This window comes from Oncorhynchus clarkii, chromosome 9 (assembly GCF_045791955.1).
Source record: "Oncorhynchus clarkii lewisi isolate Uvic-CL-2024 chromosome 9, UVic_Ocla_1.0, whole genome shotgun sequence".
Classification (NCBI taxonomy): domain Eukaryota; kingdom Metazoa; phylum Chordata; class Actinopteri; order Salmoniformes; family Salmonidae; genus Oncorhynchus; species Oncorhynchus clarkii.
Genome location: NC_092155.1, coordinates 46,645,200 through 46,665,843, shown reverse-complemented (window position 1 = coordinate 46,665,843; position 20,644 = coordinate 46,645,200). Strand labels below are relative to the sequence as shown.

Below are 20,644 nucleotides of genomic sequence, written 5' to 3'. Positions count from 1 at the left end.
AAATTCTCTCTCACGATGCGCCCTGTGTGCGCGCGTGCATGCACATGTGCTCCGTGTTTGTGTGCTCATAAGACCACAAATTAACTGTCGGTTTCTCCCATTTTCACGCCTTGGAATGTTGTGCGAACACTTGTGAAGGATCTGGATGGGCAGCCTTATGTTCCATGTCTTTTCAGGTTCCTCATCACAAACATTTCATGCGTGCCAACCTGCAGGCGGGTGTGCCAGCATGGAAGACGTGGAAGGATGGTAGAGGACCAAATGTATAAGTGGCCGCCTGGAAGGCAGGAAACGTTTTTCTCTTCCACACCCAGTATAGAAACCATTTACACCTACAGCATCCGGCTATTCCTGTTATAGCTGGTGTGTCTTTAAAAATTGCCACAGACACTTTAGGACTGCTAATTTGAAGGACACAGTCACACATACTGTAAGTCTAAAATAAGATTAAATTGAACCCCATTTTAACAAAAGCCTATGATGATGCTATGCTGGTATAGTATGGCATTGTGTGTGTGTGTGTGTGTGTATATAAGTGTGTGTCGGCTCAGTCCGCCTCGGCGCACAGAGGGCGAGGGGGGTGCTCGGGGCGATGCCGTAATTGTTCGCCGTGCCGCTAATTACCAAAATTCAGTCAAAACCAGAGACAGTGCAGGGGAAGTGGTTGAACTATTAGCTAACGCCCGGTTCACTACGGAGCCTCTAATGGGCCTGGAATAATCAACCCTGTCACCACCACTTACTGCAGTGGAATATGAATGGGGAGGCCATTAGCCATTTCGCAACTTCCGGTTAGTGTTAACATCGGAGGCAATTTCGCTCAACCCAATTAGCACTAGCATCGGAGGCCATTAGCATTAGAATTGATGGACAAGATGGCCTCTACTTTACCTCTTGGTGACAGCGTTGTGGTACTCAATGAATGTCCGGCCGTCAAAGGCGATGGACTCCGTTTCCCCGGCAGACTTCTCGAAGATGGCTGCGAGGAAGAGGACAAGGAGGAAGACGAACATTGAACATGATCACATGAATCAATAGGAAAACATGGCTCCTTTAAGTAGAGTCAGGCAATGGTGATGGGATGAGCGTTCATGCACTTATGGTTTGAAGGGACAGTAGGGCATACGGCCAAGGTTAATGGGAATGGTGAAGTGTATGTGTGTGTAGTATGCACGTGTGTGTGTAGCATGTATGTCTGTCTGTGTGCGTACATGTGAAAATGATAAAACAGAGGGGAAACTCTAACCTTCAAGAGGGGGACACCAAGACTAGCATGACGTCGATATTACTGACAAAACGTTGCATTGAGTTCAGGATCGTTGTTCGCTTACTGTTCTGACAGTGTGTGCCTGTGAAGCCGAGGAGGCACACACACTCATAGCTCTCCAGCAGGGGGTTGCAGCGACCCCCGTTGTGGCAGGGCTCACGGCTGCAGGAGTGGCCCTCGAACATGGCCACGTCACTGGAGTGCAGCGCGTTCTCCTGCCGGAGGATGGGCGTGCCCATCAGGGTGATCTGACCAGGGAGAATAGAGAGGGAGGGGACTTAGACCTGTCATAGTGCACTGTGTAGCCTTGATTTACCTCAGGTCCCAGGTCTGAATCAGTCCTTGATTAGAAGGAAACAGTGAAAAGCAGCAGGGCTATGGCCCTCGAGGACTGTAATTAAATAGCCATGACAAGTCGATGCAGCATACATACTGCATACAACACATTACACATTTCAACTCCCCTCGTCTCAAACTCGAGACACATGAATAACGACTTTACTTTACAAGTCACTTACTAATTAATTCAGCAAATAACTGCTAAAACATAATTTTAGACTGAGCTTTAATTAACTTGGTGCTTTCAAAGGAAAGTTTTCTAAGAGAAAGAGCTAATGACACGTTGACGCTAGCTAGCATTAAGTAACATCCTGCCTTTGTTGGAAGGCCATTTTTGGCACTCAAAGACGAGCCTTTTGCTGCGGAGGAGCACAAACAAGCTGGAAAGTTGTCAAGGAAAAGATCTGAGCTGAGAAACATGGAGGGACATCAAATGTGTTCTATTCTATTATTAGTACAGTAAGCCAAAAGAAAAGGAGCCACTGTCAGCACTGATAAACTAGCTGACCTTTGACCTTACAATGGTCACTGTAAAGGTCTGCCATCAAGTGTAGGCAGCTGATGTTCTTGTCCATCACTAAATTGTGTTCAAATATAGCTATCCATGTATGTATAAGGTAGATTCAAAATTGTGTCACAGTTAAATGATGTCAAATACCTATTTTACATTTTCAAAAATGTAATCGATAGTTGTTGATCATTTACAGAACTGATAGAAACCTTTGCCAAACCTTCTGAACAGGGTGTGTGGCTAAACATATCTGCTGAGGATTGTGTGTGGGGACAGGACACCCACCTTCTGAATGGTCCCCTTGAAGCCATCTTTGAGCGAGGCGGCCCTTGCTAGCCGGCTGAAATCAGGAGCACCACCCACAAACAGAGACTCCTTCAGGTTGAGAGCGGTGTGTTGGTTCTGGAGAGAGACAATGGGTTAGAACCCTATATAACAGAGACCAAAACTCTAATAATAGGCACTAGAACCCTATAGCAGGTACAATGGAGGCTGCTGAGGGGAGGATGGCTCATAATAATGGCTGGAACGGAGCGAATGGAATGGTATCAAACACATATGTTTGATGTTGTTGATACCTTTCCACCTATTCTGCTCCAGCCATTGCCACGTGCCCGTCCTCCCCAATTAAGGTGCCACCAACCTCCTGTGAACAGGGACTAGAAAGACACCTGACCAACACAAATGAGACCCGTTTTCAGTTTTTTGTTAATTTTTGTTTAGCCATAGCACGAGACTAATAACAGTGAAAAAGATGTCTCCTTTTAAAGATATATCTATCTACATAGTGCAAGGCTATAAAGTGCACTTCTTGTTTTCATCCTCTCCTCCTAATCAGGGAATGACTCAGACATGGGACACCAGGCAGGTCAGTGCAATTAACTACCAGGTAGAAACTAAAACCAGAAGTGATTCGGCCCTCCAGGACCGGAATTAAACAGCCTTGATATAGTGCAGGGCAATTCGCTATAACTAGACTACTTCCTTTTCCACATCAATAAACTTGATATATTACGAAACATAATTGATTTATGCGCCACTCTCCGAACAGTCAATTATTCGTTATCTAGTACAAAACACAAGAAAAGGGCTACAAAGAGAGTCGCCTGGTGCGGCTGGTGAGACGGCATGGAAAGTTTTTTTTAAATGAAAGTCTCTCTAATGAATGGCTGATTATACCGGCGACCTTTCCGGCACCGAGCGAGCCGCGGCCTTTAATTGGCCGTTCATTTGCGCAGCAGACGATCATGAAATCAGGCCCTTGCTCCATCCAGAAAGGTGCAGGAGAGCTGCCTCCAATTACGACAGTATTCCTTCTGCGCAGGAAGTACAGGCCCACTCTTAGGGAGGAATTACGGATCTTTATGTTTATGTAGGGCAGTAATTGCCAGAGGGAAAAGCCGAGGTAATTGGTGGAAAAATAATGAAAGTGGCCAAGTAAACATGGGTTATGTGTGAAGAGAGCTGGCATGGGGTCCTGCTTTTATTTGAGATGGGAGCTGGAGGGTGGAAGGTATAGGCCAGTGGGGTTTTGCTGTGTGGTGCGCCTGGAGTGAGCTCTGACAGAAAGGAAGACCCGGGCCAAGACCTCCAGCCCAGTCGAGTGGGTCACCTGTGGCTGCCTGGGGATAACAAAGTGCCGAAATGGGCCCGGTTTCCTATAATCCCTAACACTAGCTAAAGGGGATGCACAAGTGAAGAGTAACAGTTGGGATCAACTCTATTTTGATTCAGGATTAAAGTTGACATGTGATTCTCCCCGTTATAATGTAAACAACTTGAAGCATTTTAAAAATGGATATATAAATCCAATCCATTAATATTGAGTTTTATAATAATATATAATAAACATGGTTTCTATCCATTTGAATGGTCATATTGGATTCTGAATAGGAGTGAATTGGATGCTGCTAACAGGCCAGTGTAATAGAATGGACGTTGTCAGTGCTGTCGTGTGAGTGAGTGATCGTGTGAGTGAGTGATCGTGTGAGTGAGTGAGTGATCGTGTGAGTGAGTGAGTGATCGTGTGAGTGAGTGAGTGATCGTGTGAGTGAGTGAGTGATCGTGTGAGTGAGTGAGTGATCGTGTGAGTGAGTGAGTGATCGTGTGAGTGAGTGAGTGATTGTGTGAGTGAGTGAGTGATCGTGTGAGTGAGTGAGTGACTTTATGATATGGAGAGTTTTGTTTCTCTTTCACAAAAGAAAGTACATGACAAAAGAACAGCCCGGCTTGGCTTGGCACCCCACTCTCTCTTTACTTTATTCTCGCTCCTCTTCTCGCTCTCGGCTGCTACACGGCGCAGGAGAGAAATCCCCGCCCACGAGAGACTAATGAACACGTTTCATTGTTGCGAGGAACAATGGCGGTCAGAAAGATAACCGACTCCCCTCCTCCCTCCCTCCGCCTACGCAGCAGATGGACTGAGGTGAAAGCCAAACCGAGTTCTTTAACAAATGTCTCTACTTCGGTACTGTGTATGAAATGGTAGCACTAAATACAGACACTTTTCCCCTGTCAGTTCTATCGTCTAATAACTGTCATATGGTGGCGCATGGGAATGAGAAGTGGCGAAATGAAATTGAAGCTGAAAGTGGAGAAATGAAATATGTCTAAGGTGGATGGGACTTATTACCTTCCGTGATTTCTTAGTTTCCAGACAGCACACAGTAAGAGAAAAGGAGGGAAAAAAGGTTATCAGAAGAGAGAGCGAACAACGGATGTCGGTGTGCGGAGAGTCATGCAACACACACACAAATCGAACCAACATAAAACCACACAACACAAACTGTGAAGCCCGAAGGTCAGAAGGCTGCCACGCAAAATAAATGAAAAAGAGAAATTGACCTTAATAAGGAAGTTGCAGCTGGATCTAGAACCACTGTGGCTCAGACAGAATTCAGATCCACCATATAGCCACTGCAGACAGTGTTTTTTCTGTTTGTGTGAGAAAGCATGCATGGATTTGTGGCAAAAATGTTCTGTTGAAAGATATCCTGCAATACTGAAACTACCATCCCAGGTATAATTACTTTTCGTAAGATATCTATATCAAAGACGCACTCTGAGTGCAGCGGGACACCCTGGCTCCCCTCGTCATTGTAAACGCAGGAGTAGGAGAGAATTAGCTGCCAGCTAAATCCTGCATGGAGCCTCTTCGCATTGAGCTCCTCCATCACCAACCTTCGCTCACCCCCCCCCCCCCCTCTCTTTTCCCTTCTCCCTGTTCTACTCTTTTAATATGATTTTCTGCCCATGTTGCTGGAGTGAAACATAATTACCATACAAAGAACAGGAAGAAAAAAAGAAGAGCGAAAAGGAGACAGCAGAGCATCTTGCATGAGGCAGCTTTGGAGTTGACATGCGTGCGGGTGTACATGTTTCTAATCACAAATTACACTGTTTAATATAATTGGATGACTTGCGGACACATCCAGCTATTAGATTTCTCTCACTTAGGCCCATGTATCTGGTTTATTGCTTGGGTATCATTATTTCTTTTCTCCATCTTTCCCATCTATATACAGCATCCCCAAAGAACGCTATTGAAGGTCTTTGCTTCACTCGGAGCTCAAAGGTATCAGTTAAGTCATACTAACGGGTGTATACCACTCGGGCCATAGAGGTTATGTTTCGTGAATGGAACAAATAGGAACAAGATTGTACTAGTGTTTAGACATTTCAGCAGAGTCGAATATGGCAGATAAAAAGGATTTTTAAAAAAAAGGGAGGAGTCATTTCCAGATAAGAGACAACCTGTCAAACGTGCCCTCTACGTCTCGAGCAAACTATTTCTCACCTCGACGAGCTGTCAGAAGACAGTGGAATGTGTTTTCAAACACAACCCCGGTAGTGTGTATGCCCGTCCTCAACTAGGGAAATGTTTTTGCCGAGTCAGCTCTGGTGTATCATCAACAGTGAACTCTGGGAGTATACAGTGCATTAAGTTGAACGCATCCTTTGATAAGGGCATATCACAGGAGGCTGCCGAGGGGAGGATGGCTCATAAAAATGGCTGCAATGGAGCAAATGGAATGGCATCAAAAAGTGGAATGGTTTCCATGTGTTTGATGTATTTGATACCATTCCACTAATTCCACTCCAGCCATTACCACGGACGGGCCCATCCTCCCCAGTAGCGCAGGCTAAGCACAAGCAAAGGCTGCATATGGCCTTGTATGATAGCATACTCATAGCCGGTTTGCCTTGCATGCTAATAGCTAGGCTAATCATAAAGACGTCTGATAAGCCTAGCATGCTAACTCTCTCTGTCTGTCTCACCGGCGACTCTCCTCTGACTGGGTCCTTTCCGTTGATGTTAATCTCTCCCTTTCGATTGGCCCGCTCCAGGTTCACTGTGTTCCACACGCCCATCTTGATCTTATCTTTACTCCTGCATGAGGAACACACACAAACGAGTCAAGAGGTTAGGGACGTCTCAAAACAACACACACAAGTACAATCTAAAATCAAAAGAGACCAAAATAACCCGGCTAACAAGGAGTCCAGACTATGTTCTACAGTCAGTATGGGGTTCAAAAGTCATTATAGGGTTCTGGACTAGAGTTGCAGCGGGTTTCTTTACTAGTCACTATGGGGTTCTAAACTAGAGTAACCATGGGGCTCTAGATTAGTCGCTATGCAATTTTAAACTTGAGTACTATGGGATTCTAGATGAGAGTCACTATGGGGTTCTAGAGTAAAATCACTGTGGGGTTCTAGACTAGAGTCACTATGGGGTTCGAGTGCGGTGCCCACCTGATGACAGCGGGGCCCTTGCCCAAGTCATAGCGGAACTCCAGGATGCCGTCGTTGAGGGAGAGGGAGATGAAGTCACCTTTGCCGTCCGTCTTCTGGCCGCTGTAGAAGATCATGCCGTTGGAGTCATTGGCCATGAGCACCACTGTCATGCTGACCTTTTGGCTGCAGACAAAACACAAACAACAATGGTAAACAACCAGGCAAAGACAAAACACAAACATCACGAGTAAACAAACGCCAGGCAAAAGACAAACGGAAAGCAAATACCGGCACTGAACGGAGGCCAGACTTGGTATTAGCCACTGGTCTACGGTGCTTGTCTGTCTTTCAGTTGTTCTGTCTGTCTATCTGACCTTTTCATAATGTGACACGACCGTGCCTTCAGAAAGTATTCACACCCCTTCTTCTTCTTCCACATTTTGTTGTGTTACAGATTGAATTCAAAACGGATTGTAAAAAAAAGTATAATAATCTTACCCATCTACACAGAATACCCCATAATGACAAAGTGAAAACTTGTTTTTAGAAATTTCTGCAAATACCGAAAAATCTCATTTACATAAGTATTCACGCCCGAGTCAATACATGTTAGAATCAGCTTTGGCATCGATTACACCATCTTTCGTGGTAAGTCTAAGAGCTTTACACATCCTAGATTGTACAATATTTGCCTATTATTATTTAAGTATTTGTGCTCTGTCAAATTGGTTGTTGATCATTGCTAGACAACCATTTTCAATTCTTGACAGATTTTCAAGCAGACTTCAGGCAAAACTGTAACTCGGCCACTCAGGAACATTCACTGTGCTCTTTATAAGCAACTCCAGTGTAGATTTGGTCTTGTGTTTTAGGTTATTTTCCTGCTGAAAGGTGAATTAATCTCCCAGTGTCTGGCGGAAAGCAGACTGAACCAGGTTTTCCTCTAGGATTTTGCCTGTGCTTAGCTCCATTCCGTTTCTTTTATATCCTGGAAAAACTCCCCAGTCCTTAACGATTACAAGCGTACTCATAACATGATGCAGCCACCACTATTATTGAAAATATGGAGAGTGGTACTTAGTAATGTGTTGTATTGGATTTGCCCCAAACATAACACTTTGTATTCTGGACAAATTTGTTTTTTTGGCAGTTTTACTTTAGTACTTAGCAAAGAGGATGTATGTTTTGGAATATTTGTATTCTGTACAGTCTTCCTTCTTTTCCCTCTGTCAATCAGGTAAGTATTACGGAGAAACTACAATGTTGTTGAACCATCCTCAGTTTTCTCCTATCACAGCCATTTAAAACTCTGTAACTGTTTTAAAGACACCATTTCCTTCCTTTATGTCAACTGAGTTAAGAAGGACGCCTGTATCTTTGTAGTGACTGGATGCATTGATACATCATCCAAAGTGTAATTAATAACTTCACCATGCTCAAAGGGATATTCAGTGCCTGCATTTTTTTTACCCATCTACCAGGTGCCCTTCTTGCGAGGCATTGGGAAACCACCCTGGTCTTTGTGGTTGAATCTGTGTTTGAAATTCACTGCTCGACTGAGGGACCTCAGATAAGTGTATGTGTGGGGTATAGAGACGAGGTAATCCTTCAAAAATCATATTAAACACTATTATTGCACAAAGAGGGAGTCCATTCATCTTATTGTGTAACTTGTTAAGCCATTTTTTACTCCTGAACTTATTGCCATGGACTCCAGCCACCCTAGTCATAGACTGTTCTCTCTGCTACCGCACGGCAAGCGGTATCGGAGCGCCAAGTCTAGGACAAAAAGGCTTCTTAACAGCTTCTACCCCCAAGCCATAAGACTCTTGAACAGTTAATCAAATAGCTACCCGGACTATTTGCATTGTCCCCACCCCTCATTTTGACGCTGCTGCTACTCTCTGTTTATTATCCATGCATAGTCACTTAACTTCTACCTACATGTCCAGTTGAAGTCGGAGGTTTACATACAGTTAGGTTGGCGTCATTAAAACTTGTTTTTCAACCACTCCACAAATTTCTTGTTACAAACTATAGTTTTGGCAAGTCGGTTAGGACATCTACTTTGTGCATGACACAAGTCATTTTTCCAACAATTGTTGACGAGACAGATTATTTCACTGTATCACAATTCCAGTGGGTCAGAAATGTACATACGCTAAGTTGACTGTGCCTTTAAACAGCTTGGAAAATTACAGAATATGATGTCATGGCTTTAGAAGCTTCTGATAGGCTAATTGACATCATTTGAGTCAATTGGAGGTGTACCTGTGGATGTATTTCAAGGCCTACCTTCAAACTCAGTGCCTCTTTGCTTGACATCATGGGAAAATCAAAAGAAATCAGCCAAGACCTCAAAAAAAAATTGTAGACTTCCACAAGTCTGGTTCATCCTTGGGAGCAATTTCCAAATACCTGAAAGTACCATGTTCATCTGTACAAACAATAGTACACAAGTATAAACACCATGGGACCACACAGCCATCATACCACTCAGGAAGGAGACTCGTTCTGTCTCCTAGAGATGAACATACTTTGGTGCGAAAAGTGCAACTCAATCCCAGAACAACAGCAAAGGACCTTGTGAAGATGCTGAAGGAAACAGGTTCAAAAGTATTTATATCCACAGTAAAAACGAGTCCTATATCGACATAACCTGAAAGGCCGCTCAGCAAGGAAGAAGAAACTGCTCCAAAACCGCCATAAAAAAGCTAGACTACGGTTTGCAACTGCACATGGGGACAAACATCGTACTTCTTGGAGAAATGTCCTCTGGTCTGATGAAACAAAAATAGAACTGTTTGGTCATAATGACCATCGTTATGGGGAGGGGCTTGCAAGCTGAAGAACACCATCCCAACCGTGAAGCACAGGGGAGGCAGCATCATGTTGTGGGGGTGCTTTGCTTCTGGTACACTTCATAAAATAGATGGCATCATGAGGAAGAACATTTATGTGGATAGATTGAAGCAACATCTCAAGACATCAGTCGGGAAGTTAAAGCTTGATCCCAAATGGGTCTTCCAAATGGACATTGACCCCAAGCATACTTCCAAAATTGTGGCAAAATGGCTTAAGGACAACAATGTCAAGGTATTGGAGTGGCCATCACAAAGCCCTGACCTCAATACCATAGAAAATGTGTGGGCAGAACTGAAAAAGCGTGTGCGAGCAAGGAGGCACACAAACCTGACTCATTTACACCAGCTCTGTCAGGAGGAATGGGCCAAAATTCACCCAACTTATTGTGGGAAGCTTGTGGAAGGCTACCCGAAACGTTTGACCGAAGTTAAACAATTTAAAGCCAACGCTACCAAATACTAATTGAGTGTATGTAAACTTCTGACCCACTGGGGATGTGATGAAAGAAATAAAAGCTGAAATAAATCATTCTCTCTACTATTATTCTGACATTTCACATTCTTAAAATAAAGTGTTGATCCTAACTGACCTAAAACAGGGATTTTTTTACTGGAATTAAATGTCAGGAATTGTGAAAAACTGAGTTTAAATGTACTTGGCTAAGGTGTATGTAAACGTCCAACTTCAACTATACATATTACCTCAACTAACCACTGCCCCCGCACATTGACTCTGTGCCAGAACAGAGTATATAGCCTCGCTACCGTTATTTTATTAAATGTGTAAAAGGTCAAGGGGTGTGAATACCTTCTCAAGACAATGTATGTCCTCTATGTGACTGTAACTGTGCTTGTGTGTTCCTTTGTGTGACCTACACAAGACTGGCAAGGATTCCCACCATAGACGACAACATACAAAATGTAATGAAGTACTTTATATTTCTATAGAATTCTGTTTCTCTGGAGGACGATTCATCTGTTCCGTTCCACTTAATTCTATTCTACTCTATCCACCATAGGACTGTTCTGCCCAAGGCACAGCTTAAAGTATCTATCTGCAATTACATCAATTCACAGCTCCTCAGTACCAACTCCGGTAGATCATGTGGAAACATGCTGTAGTTTGTGTGTAATTCGTAGAGTCTGTGTAGTGAAAAGAGTGTTTGACTTACTGGAGATCGTGACCGTAGGTGTGCAATCCCTTCAGCTCCAGGTAAGAGTCTCCGCTAAAGAACGGCATGTAGGCCCCTTTCTTCTCCAACACTGAAACATTTTTTTTTTGAAAACGGAATGCATTACAACAGGCATTATGTCATCCTTACGACAGCACTATGCATGTGTACGGCAATAATATGGCTTATGCAGCAAGTCAGGGGGACATTGGGTGAACTCGGTGTTACCCACCCAGGGGGTCCGTTTTAGATAACAAGGATTGCCTAGTCTTCATCCACCCAGACTGTGTGCGACACACAGTTTGGGGCTGCAAGGCTCTTTTCATTGGTAATTAGGCAGGATTAGCTCGCTGAGTCAGGGTGGGGAAGGGAGGCAGACGGAGATGAGAAAGCTAATTAGCCATTGCGCAGGAGACGACTAACAACGCTCACAGAGGAGAGGAGAATAGGGGCACCGCTGCAGACAAACTGTCAAACCGGCTGTCATAATAAGGAAAGGAAAGAGCTACCTTGGAACTCAGCCAGTTTACAGAGTGTAGGGGGAGAGGATTTCAGTTCCTTGAGCTACACACACACACACGTACAAAAGGCATGCACACACACACACTACATAGGCTTCGTCACAAGAGAATGTCCAGGTACTCAGATAAGTGTGTGACATCAGATCCCTGTTGTATTTTATTGAACCATTATTAATGGTGAGACCACGGTCTCTTTCGCAGATCAGCCCTGCATTAACACATCAACAAACAACACGCACACTCATCAACTACACAATACACGAAAAGCAAGACACAATCATATGAAACAATCACATTCTTTCGTTTAAAAAAAAAAAGAAAAAAAAAGAAGGAAGGATGATTAGTGAGTGACAAGGTAAAGGAAGGTAAGGAAAGTAGACCGACAGACGGTTTGAACAGAAAATATCACATGGAGTTCCAGGACAGCATCTCTGTGTGGTTGAATGGTGGTCTGCAGACAAATACTAGGGAGTGGCACTCTTATACTTATCAATACATCGATGTCTACCCAGGGCTTCGCTTGGTTGGCCACACCACCTGTCTTTAAAATGTTCCCAGTACAGCCTTTAAAGCATTCGCCACTTAATCATTATTTTTTCATATCTAATCTGAGGGATCCTTTCTTTAAAGGATACATTTTTTATGTCTGTGTCCAGTACGAAGAAAGTTAGAGGTAGTTTCGCGAGCCAATGCTAACTAGCATTAGAGCAATAGCTGGAAGTCTATGGGTATCTACTAGCATGCTACCTCTAACTTCCTTCATACTGGAGACAGAGACATAAACATGGTATCCACGAGTTCATCCGACTCTGGGGAAGTAGAGAACGGGCCTCATTGCCTAAAATCTCGAAGTATCCCTTTAACTGTTCTCAGCACAGCCCTTAACATAAGCCGCTGAAAGAGGGCTTCTTATCTGATCCAAAACCTGTGTTGGCCAGACACTCAGGCTGAGTGACTTCTTCATTAATCACCACAGGCAGAGAATTGATGCCATTAGTCATCTCATTGATTTCATCGAAGCCCTCAGCGCGTAAGACGCTCTTCCCCTCAGTGATTTTCAGTTCCCCCCAATTTATTTTAATCACCTGCTAACTGGGACTTGTAACCCAGTGGGGCTAGGAGTGTGTGTCTTTGTGTACGTGTGTGTGAATGTATGAGCGAGACTGCGCGTATGTGTCTATGCCTGTGTGTCTTAAGAACGAATAAATAGACCACTTTTGAACACCAACCTTCATTCAGTCTTTTATATTCTGACAACATCCATGAGAATTTGGTGGATGTGGTGGGGGGAAAAAGAGAGCAAAAAAAACGGTTGCAAACATAATCGCTGAAAGGGCTAATGCTAAACTTCAAACGGAGCTCCGGTGTGTTAGGATCTCCTCCCAAGCTGTGGCCCTGCGCTTCAACCCGCGTCCCAGGGGAGCTAAGTAGAGGCGAACGCATTTCAACACAACACATGTGAGCGGGAGAGAGACGGAGAAGGGCTATGGTAAGGCTCGCAAACAACCGAAACGACTGCGCTAACCGCCCGACTGGCCAATTGCGATGCTCCTCGGTGCACCGGAGACGCTGGAGGCGGTGGCCCATCTCTCTCTGCATTTGATATCCCTCAGGATGCAGGATGGAGAGATGGAGCGTCACGACACGGAGAGAGAGAAAAATGTTTGTTGTTCAAGTAGGGCTGATATGACATTAAAATGTAAAATCAGATACACTCATACTCGCACACACGCTAGGTTATACTTATTTTAAAGATGGTGGCAGTACCTTTCTCGCAGTGGCGTCCCTCGCGACCCATGGGACACTCGCACTTGTACCCTCCCTCCGGCTGCACCTGGCACTGGGACAAGGGGTGGCATCTGTTGGGCTCGCACGGGTTGTGGGTGTCGGCGCACGTCGGACCTGGAGTTCGCCATCACAAAAAAAATCCAACCTCAAGTTAGAACTCAAACCACCTTCTTTTATAAAAACTAGGGTTGTATTCATTAGGCACCAACGTGAAGAAATGGACTGAAACTACCTGAACTTATCCAATAAGAAACACTCTTTTTCATTTCCCATTACGAAACGCTTTACTATGGTATGCCCTAATAAATACAACCCAATCTTTTCAGACCATTTTGCCTCCATTCCGTGTGAGAAGAGGATGATGATGGATTTCCTCAGTAAAAGAGGTCATTTTCTAATAGGATTTAGAAATATTAAATGTGCAGATTAAGGAAAGACCCAAGCACCCTTTGCTGCCTTTCTGCTGTGCTTATGGAGCCTTAGTTCCTAGATGTGGGAGAGGTGCTTGAATGGCTCCCGGATGGCTGAAATGGCTTTGCCCTACACTAGCCAGGACACATCCCAATTCAGCCATCATTATTTCCATAGCCAGAGCCGCCTGAGGCGAGGAGAATGCTGTAATGAACCCCTCCCACTGAGTTCTGAAGAAAGGCTCTCTCCCATAGCCATCTATTTCACTATCTCTATCCATTTCCATCTCCCCCATCTCTGTTACTCTCCCTCTCACACACATCCTCTCTACCTCTCGTCTCTCCCTCTTTGCATACATACCCAGTCTTAGCATTACCAAGTTCATAAATAGGCTAATCATTAAGCCACAAAGCTCCCGTATTTCTCCTCTCAAACTGGTTCCTAGTCTGTGTGTGTGGAGTGTGCTGCTGGAGGCAGAGAGCAGCAGCATAATTTAAATGCTATAGGGGCCATGCTTCACTAGGCCTGGAGGGTGGCTAGTACCATTTAACAACACTTAGCTTAGACCTAGCAGACTGTGACCACTCTAAAAGAGGCGAGAGGGGGCTAAGTCCAGGCGAGGGGATTTGGTTATAGTCTTTAATGTTTCTGTACTGCATCACACCTAAAAGTCTTATACAAGACGTAATAGCTAAAACCTGGCTGCAGGGAATTCCCTAGAGACGGGTTGAAATAGTATTGGCTTGCTTTCGTATACTTTTGAGCGTTTGTTTGAGCCTGACCGGAGTGCAAGCAAGATGGGCGAGGATTGCACTTTGGGGACTAATCCGTTGTTATTGGTTCCATTTCGTCAGCCGGCAAGCTCAATCAAGAGCAGCCAAAGTATTTCAAAGAAAACAAATCCTATTTGATCCCAGATATATAGGTGAACTGGAGGTCCGTTGTTAGAAAGATGTTTGGCTCACCGGAGTAGCCGTTGATGCACTTGCAGTGGAACATCTCGGCCTCCTTGACCTGGCACGGGGCGCCATTCTTGCAAGGGTTAGGCTGGCACGGATTGTTGCCGCACTCGCCCACGCCGGTGCCGTACAGCACGTTGCCACTCTTCTCCTGCAGGTTGTACACCAGGTTGTTGACGTCCAGCATGCGCACACAGCCCACCAGACCCGTACCGATGGAGGTCCTCTCCTTCACACTGTGGATGGAGGGAGGGGGAGAGAGAGTGTGTGAATGGCAACCATCCGACAGTTATTTAACTCTGTGGAAAAACAGGAAAAAAACAAACATACACTGCTCATTGCATGTGCTTCTCAATAAACCACTATGTGACTACAGGAGAGTTCCTGACATAACGGTTTTCATATAACTCAACAAATAAAATCTTATTTCTCCATCAATCATCTTTTCTCCAAATACATAAGGGATAATCATTGAGGGGCTATGCATTCTATGGGAAATAATTAATGACGTGGAAGATGTGTTCCACGACGGGCTAGCGTAGTGGAACTGACCTTCCACTGAGTTGCATTATTTTCCAGAGAACGCATAGAGCCCTGACTTGATTATCATACCATGGCTATAATTGAACACATTTGCCACTAGAAATGTGTTCCATTTGTTCCATTTAGGGAAATAATGCACGCCCTAGAATACCCTTTAAGCCAATAAGAAACAAGTATTCAACAATGCCATGGTATAATAATATATAACCACACATACATAGCATTTACTTATGTATATGCTTCAAGTCAGGCCTTACTCTGTCATCATGTCTTCGGGAACCCCTCCGATGAACAGGTGAGTGTCCAGGTTGAGGCCGTCGGTGCCGGGGGGGCTGGCGCCGTCGATGTGGGTCTCATTGTCCACGCTCAGCATGGCGTTGCGCCGGTTCCTTGTCACTACCAGCTGATGCCAGCGACCCTGCTTAACCTGGACCTTGCTGACCAAGGTGCCTGTGCCCGAACCTGTGTTGAACCTGGGGGTGGGAAGCAAAACATTAGCTTTATACACAGTGTACAAAACATTAACAACAACTTCCTAATATTGAGTTGCATGTCCCCCCCTCCCCTACAAGGTGTCGAAAGTGTTCGACAGGGATGCTGGCCCATGCTGTTCTTGACACAAACCGGTGCGCCTGGCACCAACTACCATACCCCGTTCAAAGGCACTTCAATATTTTGTCTTGCACGTTCACCCTCTGAATGGCACACATTCACAATCCATGTCTGAATTGTCTCAAGGCTTAGAAATCTTTCTTTAACTCGTCTCCTCCCCTTCATCTACACTGATTGAATTGGATTTAACATGTGACATCAATAAGGGATCATAGCTTTCACCTGGATTCACCTGGATCCACTTGGTCAGTCTGTGTCATGGACAGAGCAGGGGTTCATAATGTTTTGTACACTCAGTGTATATGCTCAATGGATAATCTGCGATGAAAAAAGTGCTGTTTAGTCCAGTAATAGGCTTAATGTTGATATGGGAAACTGGATATGAGAAACCCATACTGCATACAAAGGTAGACCTGGAGAAAGGCAACAGTTTTGAGATTCATGGGTGCACAGACACACCTGATTAACTGTCATATTTGTACCTAAAGCTAACTTGGTTGAGAATGTATGGTATTATATTTCTTTACTTTATTTTATTTATAAGCAAGTCACTGTGATCCTTAGAGCTCGATACTCATTGACATTAACATAATGTTCTATTCTCTTTTATTTCAAGAAGGATTTGATTTACAGTTGCCAAGAGATGTGTGAACAGAGAGAGATTAATGTATTAACACATGTGTTAATAGAGATTTGTGTATTAATACACGTGTGCAAAGAGAGAGATTCATGTATTAATACACATTTCTGAATAGAGAGAGAGAGATTCATGTATTAATACACATTTCTGAATAGAGAGAGAGAGATTCATGTATTAATACACATTTCTGAATAGAGAGAGAGAGATTCATGTTTTAATACACATTTCTGAATAGAGAGAGAGATTCATGTAGTAATACACATTTCTGAATAGAGAGAGAGATTCATGTATTAATACACATTTCTGAATAGAGAGAGAGATTCATGTAGTAATACACATTTCTGAATAGAGAGAGAGATTCATGTATTAATACACATTTCTGAATAGAGAGAGAGATTCATGTATTAATACACATTTCTGAATAGAGAGAGAGATTCATGTATTAATACACATTTCTGAATAGAGAGAGAGATTCATGTATTAATACACATTTCTGAATAGAGAGAGAGATTCATGTAGTAATACACATTTCTGAATAGAGAGAGAGATTCATGTAGTAATACACATTTCTGAATAGAGAGAGAGATTAATGTATTAATACACATTTCTGAATAGAGAGAGAGATTCATGTATTAATACACATTTCTGAATAGAGAGAGAGATTCATGTATTAATACACATTTCTGAATAGAGAGAGAGATTCATGTATTAATACACATTTCTGAATAGAGAGAGAGATTCATGTATTAATACACATTTCTGAATAGAGAGAGAGATTCATGTATTAATACACATTTCTGAATAGAGAGAGAGAGATTCATGTAGTAATACACATTTCTGAATAGAGAGAGAGATTCATGTATTAATACACATTTCTGAATAGAGAGAGAGATTCATGTAGTAATACACATTTCTGAATAGAGAGAGAGATTCATGTATTAATACACATTTCTGAATAGAGAGAGAGAGATTCATGTATTAATACACATTTCTGAATAGAGAGAGAGATTCATGTATTAATACACATTTCTGAATAGAGAGAGAGAGATTCATGTATTAATACACATTTCTGAATAGAGAGAGATTCATGTATTAATACACATTTCTGAATAAAGAGAGAGATTCATGTATTAATACACATTTCTGAATAGAGAGAGAGATTCATGTAGTAATACACATTTCTGAATAGAGAGAGAGATTCATGTATTAATACACATTTCTGAATAGAGAGAGAGATTCATGTATTAATACACATTTCTGAATAGAGAGAGAGATTCATGTAGTAATACACATTTCTGAATAGAGAGAGAGATTCATGTATTAATACACATTTCTGAATAGAGAGAGAGATTCATGTATTAATACACATTTCTGAATAGAGAGATTCATGTAGTAATACACATTTCTGAATAGAGAGAGAGAGATTCATGTATTAATATACATGTGTAAATAGAGAGATTCACGTATTAATACACGTGTAAATAGAGAGAGAGAGATTCAATATTAATACACGTGTAAATAGAGAGAGATTCACGTATTAATACACATGTGTAAATAGAGAAGAGATTCACGTATTAATACATGTGTAAATAAAGAGATTCACGTATTAATACACATGTGTAAATAGAGAAGAGATTCATGTATTAATACACATGTGTAAATAAAGAGAGATTCATGTATTAATACACATGTGTGAATAGAGCGAGAGAGATACATGTATTAATACACATGTGTAAATAGAGAGAGAGAGATTCACATATTAATACACGTGTGAATAGAGCAAGAGTGTGTGCATGTGTGTGAAAAAAAAGATTAAAAGTGGTCTCATTTTAGCCTCTACCCCTTCATTCATCCCAAACAAAACCAAGCTTATGTCGTTCTGGGTCCATCTACAGCTCACTGTTTTCACATCCCTGTTAACTGAATCTCTTCCTGGTTTATTACTTTCTGTTTCATCCCCTCCTCCCGTCAACTCACTTGAGCTCCACCTTGCCGTTGACCAGGGTGAGAGACAGGAAGTCCTTCTTGCCGTCCTGGCCGTTGAAGAGGAGGATGCCCGTCATCTCGGCGGCCCTGAATTCCATGGCGATGCGGACCGTGTGGTAAGCCTTCATGGTGTCAAAGGCCAGGTAGGACTTACCCCCGAACGACGGAATGAAGTACTTGATCACTAAGAAAACAGGGGCGATGGGAGGGTGTCACATACTGTATAAGGTGTAATGTTCGTACCATAGAGTTGGATAGAGGTAAACACGCTAACCATAAAGCCTGTGGCAGAAGCGACAATGGCAAAGATAAGGTGTGGGCCCTCTTTCCAACTCTATGGTTGGTACATGTTAAACAGTTGGAGACAAGAGCCTAGTTCAGCTATTCTGGCCCAACAAACAGACGGAAGGAGAGAACCCGTGGCTAACAGAATGTGTGCTGGTGTGTATCGTCAGGGAGGAAAAGACAGCATGATGACGTATTTTCGACTTTATAATCAGATTTTTGTACACACACACTATTATATCATCATTCTCATCCTTTTCGCCAAACTCAACAGACTCCTGAGCCGCCTCTCTCCGTCTAGGGAGAATGGTGGTTGATCAAATCCTCTCATCTAATGATTTGATTGATCCAAGGGAGGCTACGGTGTTGTGCCGCAGCCGTCACTTAGCCACTCACACACACTCCGACTCAAACACACACTGATTTCTACCAACTAATCCCTATCAAAGAAATTAGGGTCAATTATGTTAAGATGCAGCTGTGTGAGGTGGTTCCTTATCAGAGACCACCAAAGGGGAGAAACGAAAGGAAAAAGCTCAGAGTGCTCCGACGGCACTCCAAGCTTGATTTTGTGGCTCGGCGCAGCAGACGCTGATTTGATATGAGTTTACTTTAGCGTTGATTGGTAAAGTGCTCAGTGGTCGCTAACCTCATTGGTTATTAAGATAGCGGGTGTAGGGACTTTGGTAGATGCTGGATGTCTATTGAGTCAAATAGATTGGAATCTAATATAAGCTGTATGGATTTGGGTTTTGTCTTTAATGCACGGTAGGGGGTCAGTTCTAGCTCAGCACTGTCAGTTCAGGACATCAATAGGAACCTAATGTGTTCTCTTATGGGATTGTGTTGAACTTTCTGCATTTTATTCCAACTCCTTTTCAAAGATCATTAATGGCACTGACCCAAACTCTGAAGAGAAACTACCTAGGGTGTGTGTCTGTGTGTGTGTGTGTCTGCGTGTGTGTGTGCGTGTGGGTCAAAGGAAGGAAGGAGGGGGGCTCCACACTCACGTTTCTCGCAGACGGCACCCCCTCTCCCGGCGGGGCAGATGCAGGTGAAGTCAGCACCGTCGTCCTCGCAGGTGCCCCCGTGGCGGCAGGGGTGGGAGTCGCAGGGCCGCTGGGCCTTGGTGTGGTGGGGCACAGGCCTGGTCCTGTGGAGGGGGGTGATGGTAGTAGTGGAGGCCGGGGTGGTCACTGGCGATGGGACGGTGGTGGTCCGGCGGCTGGTGTAAGGGCGGCGGGTGGTGCCCGGGGGACGGCTTGTGATGAAGGGGGAGGGGCTGGCAGTGGGGGTGGTGGCTGTGGCCGTTGTAGTGGTGGTTGTGGTGAAGTAGGGGAGGGAGGAGAGGCCTGGTGGAGAGAGAGAGACATTCAGAGACAACAAATGTCAAGGAGAGCGTAAGTCTTGGACTTGTTTTATTCAACGACCAAAAAACGCCTAATCATGCCTTCATTTTATTTAATAATTTTTATAAATGTAATCTCCTTATACCACTTCATATTTGCAATTACAGTAAACAATGCAAGCCAATACTGCAGGTGCTTGTCCTACCGTAGTTGGTGAAGCGAATGTTCTCCTCCTCTGGCTTCTTCACCATGATGGCTGTCTCCTTGGCTGCCTTCAGCTGCTTGAGCAGGGCTCCCTCGATGTCCTCCACTGTGTACCTGCTTTCTGTGGCACAACATGGGAGACAAGGTCGTTCACAACAAGACTCAACCAGGACAGCTGTTCTATGTGCTCCCATGTATTTCATCTATCGCAGGGCGAGCACACCTGATTCCATTTGTCAACTAATCATCAAGCCCTTGATTAATGAATCAGGTGAGGCTAAAACAGAACTGTGAAACATCTTGTCCCAGAGGAAAGGTTTGAGAAAGACTGAACAAGCAGGCAGAGCAATATCCTAAAACATAGAAAATGAATTCCCCTCTCCTTAGCTCAAAACAGCAAATTTATAAGAGAGCGATCGAGGTCGCTATGATACAACAACACACCCAGGGGATCAG

The 20,644-nt window shown here is 43.7% G+C and overlaps 1 protein-coding gene across 3 annotated transcripts in view; it reads right to left on the bottom strand.

The window, feature by feature from the left end:
- The window catches only part of LOC139416419 (agrin-like), a 275,974-nt gene that overhangs the window by 10,367 nt on the left and 244,963 nt on the right, over positions 1-20,644 (bottom strand). For all 3 annotated transcript variants that reach the window (XM_071165012.1, XM_071165013.1, XM_071165014.1), the window contains 12 exons: positions 20,190-20,309; positions 19,646-19,987; positions 18,342-18,534; positions 15,370-15,585; positions 14,576-14,805; positions 13,179-13,313; positions 10,891-10,981; positions 6,873-7,037; positions 6,396-6,507; positions 2,403-2,519; positions 1,332-1,515; positions 892-979 (listed from right to left, as the gene is read on the bottom strand). In XM_071165012.1, the coding sequence (XP_071021113.1) occupies positions 892-979; positions 1,332-1,515; positions 2,403-2,519; positions 6,396-6,507; positions 6,873-7,037; positions 10,891-10,981; positions 13,179-13,313; positions 14,576-14,805; positions 15,370-15,585; positions 18,342-18,534; positions 19,646-19,987; positions 20,190-20,309 (1,993 nt within the window). The remainder of the gene's footprint in view (positions 1-891; positions 980-1,331; positions 1,516-2,402; positions 2,520-6,395; positions 6,508-6,872; positions 7,038-10,890; positions 10,982-13,178; positions 13,314-14,575; positions 14,806-15,369; positions 15,586-18,341; positions 18,535-19,645; positions 19,988-20,189; positions 20,310-20,644) is intronic.